Source organism: Brachyistius frenatus, unplaced genomic scaffold, assembly GCF_029030835.1.
Source record: "Brachyistius frenatus isolate BFR_SWC_R1_liver_20210118 unplaced genomic scaffold, ASM2903083v1 Contig_27, whole genome shotgun sequence".
In the NCBI taxonomy this organism is placed as follows: Eukaryota; Metazoa; Chordata; class Actinopteri; family Embiotocidae; genus Brachyistius; species Brachyistius frenatus.
The window spans coordinates 295840-300047 of NW_027210626.1; the positions used below are offsets into that span (position 1 = coordinate 295840).

The 4208-nt window shown below is 45.2% G+C and overlaps 1 protein-coding gene across 1 annotated transcript; it reads right to left on the reverse strand.

Annotated features, from left to right (window-relative positions):
- Positions 1-372: 372 nt before the first annotated feature.
- LOC138620849 (claudin-14-like) lies at positions 373-2285 on the reverse strand. The gene is made up of 3 exons (XM_069698433.1): positions 2238-2285; positions 1478-1739; positions 373-934 (listed from the first exon to the last, which is right to left on the reverse strand). The coding sequence occupies exons 2-3, from the start codon at positions 1709-1711 to the stop codon at positions 428-430; spliced, it is 741 nt and encodes a 246-aa protein (XP_069554534.1). The 5' UTR covers positions 1712-1739; positions 2238-2285; the 3' UTR covers positions 373-427.
- Between the last annotated feature and the right edge of the window lie 1923 nt (positions 2286-4208).

Sequence of the window (4208 nt, forward strand, 5' to 3'; positions counted from 1 at the left end):
GCTATTGCTTATCCATTAACATGAAGGTTACAACATCGAGTTTATGAATCTGATTCATAAAGTCTCTTCCGTGACTATTTCCTGTAAAATATCGCCACCTTCTGGTCCTTCAGGTGCATAGCAGCAAGACTGCAGGGTTCAGTTCTCAAGTAGTTCAGAGTTTCTGTTAAGCTCAAAGGTTAGTCATGTCAAAGTTAGAGAAAAGCTTGAGCAGTTTGTCAAATATTCTTTGAAATATGACATGATTTTTGGAAAAACATGCTAATGCACTCTACTGGTCTGCCATTTTCCATTACTTGCTTTATGGATATTAAAGTAAATAAGAAATACCCATGAAAATAATAAAAATAAGTACGCAAAGTGTTCCTCTGACTGAGTATCGCTTTCATTACAGACATACGTTGTTGTATTTGTATCTCCCGCAGTCTTAGACGTAGTTATTGAGCCGATAGCCATTGCTGGCGAGGGAGCAAAGTGAGGGAGCACGGTTATCCTTCAGGGCCTCCGGGGGCTTGTAAGGTGGAGCCTGGAGATACATGTTGTTGAGGACAGGGGGAGGATATGATGGCTGATTCCTCTGCACGTAGAGGGGGCTCCGAGACTTGTCACCACTGCTGCTCCAGCACAGCACCAGCCCCCCCTTCAGACTGAGGAAGGCCGAGGCGTAACCGAGATACACGGCCAGGCCGATCTCATACTTCAGCCCGCTGGGGAGGAACGGGTTAGAGAAATCCAGGATGACGTCGTTGGTGGTCCAGGACACGGTGACCAAGCAGAGGAGCCCGGCGCAGAGGAAAAAAATTCCGCCACTCAGCACCAGGGGAGATTTAACGAACGAGCCGCGGGCGAAGCGGGTACACTTCATCCCCATCACAGACACCACAGATGCCAGGACTGAGGTGACACAGGAGAGCACCATGAGTGCCCGGGCAGCCTAATGTGGGGGAGAGTACAGTAGACAAGAACTTTGATCTTTGGGCTTAAAGAAAATCATAATAAATGAATGTATGTAAATCTAAGATTCAACAGTCCTTAAAGGACACTCTCCTGAAATCACAGAGCTCCTTGACCTTCCAACTAATGCCAAATCAAGAGGCTGATTTAATGTGCAACTAACTGTTGCAACTAAGCGGTTATTCTCATTAGCAATTCATCTTCTGATTATCCTCTTGATTAATCGATGAACTGTTTTGTCTATGATATTTTATAAGTCCTGGGAGGCTTCTTGAAATTTTATTTTCCCGAACCGAACTTTAAATCCCAAAGATACTGAATTCATAATCATATGAAACAGAAAAGAGCAGCAAACCCTCGTATCTGAGAAACTGATATGAAGTTGAATTCTATTTTCATTTGATGGATTATCAACATGCACAGCGATGGCACATTTTTTTGTTGTTGTTCCAGCACTTTCTCGTGTTAACTTAAGGTTCTCTAGATAAAGCTTCCACGTCGGGGTGCAGAGATGGGGAAGTACCTGCAGGTCATGCGGCAGAGCCAGCAGAGATCTGTACAGCTCACACTGGTAAATGCCCGTGCTGTGCCAGACGCACTCCATCCACAGGCCTTTCATGTAGGTGGTGGCTGTGATGATGTTTGAGCCCGTGTAGGCGGTGCTGCGCCAGTGGGGGAGCAGGGTCGCGACGACAGTTCCTGCGAACCCCAACAGTCCCAAGAAGAAGCCGAGGAGCTGAACCGCCATGCTGACCATGATGGACTCACTCGGACAGATGCTCCAACTGCAAAAGATAGAGATGGAAATCAGCGTTGATGACGATGTACACGCACGCACGCACACACACACACACACACACACCACTGAGAGACAAATAATAGCATCTGTATGTGTCTCTCATATTGCATATAAGTCATTAAGATCATAATTTTACACTGGATTCAGAGGTTTCATAAGGAAACGGAAAGAAAAAAAAAATCAACCAACAGAGATGACTTTAAACATATGCAGCCACATGAAAAAGAACCACTTGGAGAACAAAACTACTGACTGTCCCCCAGGCCAAAATGTGGCTGGATGACTCCTCTCTTATCTGCACGGTCCCCAGCAGCACAGTAATATTCTCCTGAGCGTACATCCAGTCACACAGTCTGAGCCATTCCTCAAGTGTCTCCAGAGTGAGGGCAGAAACAGCTGAGCAAACCTCCGTATTCTGCCACGAGTCTCTGGTGAGTGGCAGGTGACTGCATGTGTAACTAATGAGAGCGGTGTTCAGCTTCACCTGTTCAACGCTCTCCTCTGGAGGACAAACCACAGCCGTCTATTTGTTAAGCCCTTCGCCACCCGACAGGAAAGGAAAGAATGAGAGAGAGAGAGAGAGAGGAAATTAAACATTTACAGAAACCACCGAAGCTGAGAGAACTGCTATAAGCCACTAACTTTGAAATTCTTTACAGCTGTGCAGGGTATTTGAAAGCAAGGGGGCTGACTGATATGCTGAAAGAGTTTCTAGCTGCTGTAACAAGAAGAGAGCAGGGACTGTTGTTGTAACAACGGGCAAAATTATATTATTCGCAGTGTAATCCCTGAACTAAGATCATGTGGCACTCCGTTTTACATTTACAGTACACAGAGCAGGAAAAATATCACAACTTGTAGCTCCAGGCTACAAATAAAGACCTAACTTAATAATTTACTTTGGTTTCTCCTCAATGTTTTGAACAAAAATAATACCTGACTGAAAATATCCTGAATAATGAGCAGGAAGTTTTCACAATGATAGCAACCACATGTAGGAAAAATACAATTTGTTAATTAAACTGACAAATAATAATAATATTAAAAACACAAGAGTGAGACAGACTGTCTTTAAAATTTCAAACGAAAGAAACCAAGCGGTGCTCATACAGACCCATTGTTTGGACTTCCTCAGAGAACAGAAGCTGTTTATAACGCGTGATTATTGTTCAGTGTTAGACCTGGCACCACCGGGGCCTCTTAAAATATCAGAGATACAAGCCTTATTGTGCGTACTTAATGATTGACTACACTGAAGGCATAACAATGAGCAGTAACAACAAAGGCAAAGCCGTGACAATCTTTTTGTTTGGCACTGAAATCGGCCCAGTTAACGCTTCTAACTACGGAAACCATCTGATTTTAAGCACCATCGGCACTCTGTCCCCACGTTTTAAATACTCACCCACAGGAGGTCTACAGGGCCATGGTCACTGGTGTCCAGATGGCGAACCCGTCTTGAGATGCAGAGATGTATTTGGAGAGCTTCCAGATAAACGGAGCTATTGGCATTGACTCCACACTGACCAGCTCCTTCTGTTTCTGCTCCGCTACTAATAGACAAACAACATTTGAGTGAGTGAGTGTGTGTCTTTGTGTGTGTGTGTGTGTGTGTGTGTGTGTGTGTGTGTGTGTGTGTGTGTGTGTGTGTGTGTGTGTGTGTGTGTATCTGCCGCAGGACTGCCAGCTGTGTGACAGGCCAGTTTTAGATATCATCGTCATCATCAGTGTTGTTACCCCTGTCAGTGTCAGCAGCAGCATCATATAAGAGACGACATGAGAGACAGTCCAGCTGCCGGCTCGTTGCGCACAAACAGGGCCGATGTGAAACGCGGACCCGGAGGCAGTGTTGCAAAGCAGAGACAAACAGAGGAGATATTGTCTTCGTTGGTTGAGCTTGTCTTTATCTCAATAATTCAGCTCAGCATCTCCAGATCTGTTACAAACAAGAACAATGAATGAAAACGTCACTTTAACAAACAACTAATAACTTACAGCTACCTATAAGATAAGCACTACAATTTAGTCATTAAAATTAGCAGCCATTTAAACAGTCAAAACAACACTGCAGCCGATTGAAGCCGTAAAGCCAAACTTCACTGTAGTGTCGTACCGCACACACACACACACACACACACACGTGAGTTTTGACCGTATGTGTGCTACATACTGTGTGGCGAGCCAGGTGAGGTCATTCAAAGCCGCGGTCATATCTCTGGATTCCTACGAAGTCCAACTAGTTTTCGTGGTTCAAGTCTCACTCTCTCCTTCTGTGTCCTGAGTGTAACCTACCGTGACATCCTGTTGGTGTACAAGAACCTTTTCCCAGCCCCGTCCCCTGGGTCCCCCGCGCAGCATCCAGCTCCCTGTCAGATGTCTATAGCAAGGGGATGATCCTCTCCAAGGTCTGCCTGTGGGAGACGCCATTTGAATGTGGAACACTTAATAGTCTTAG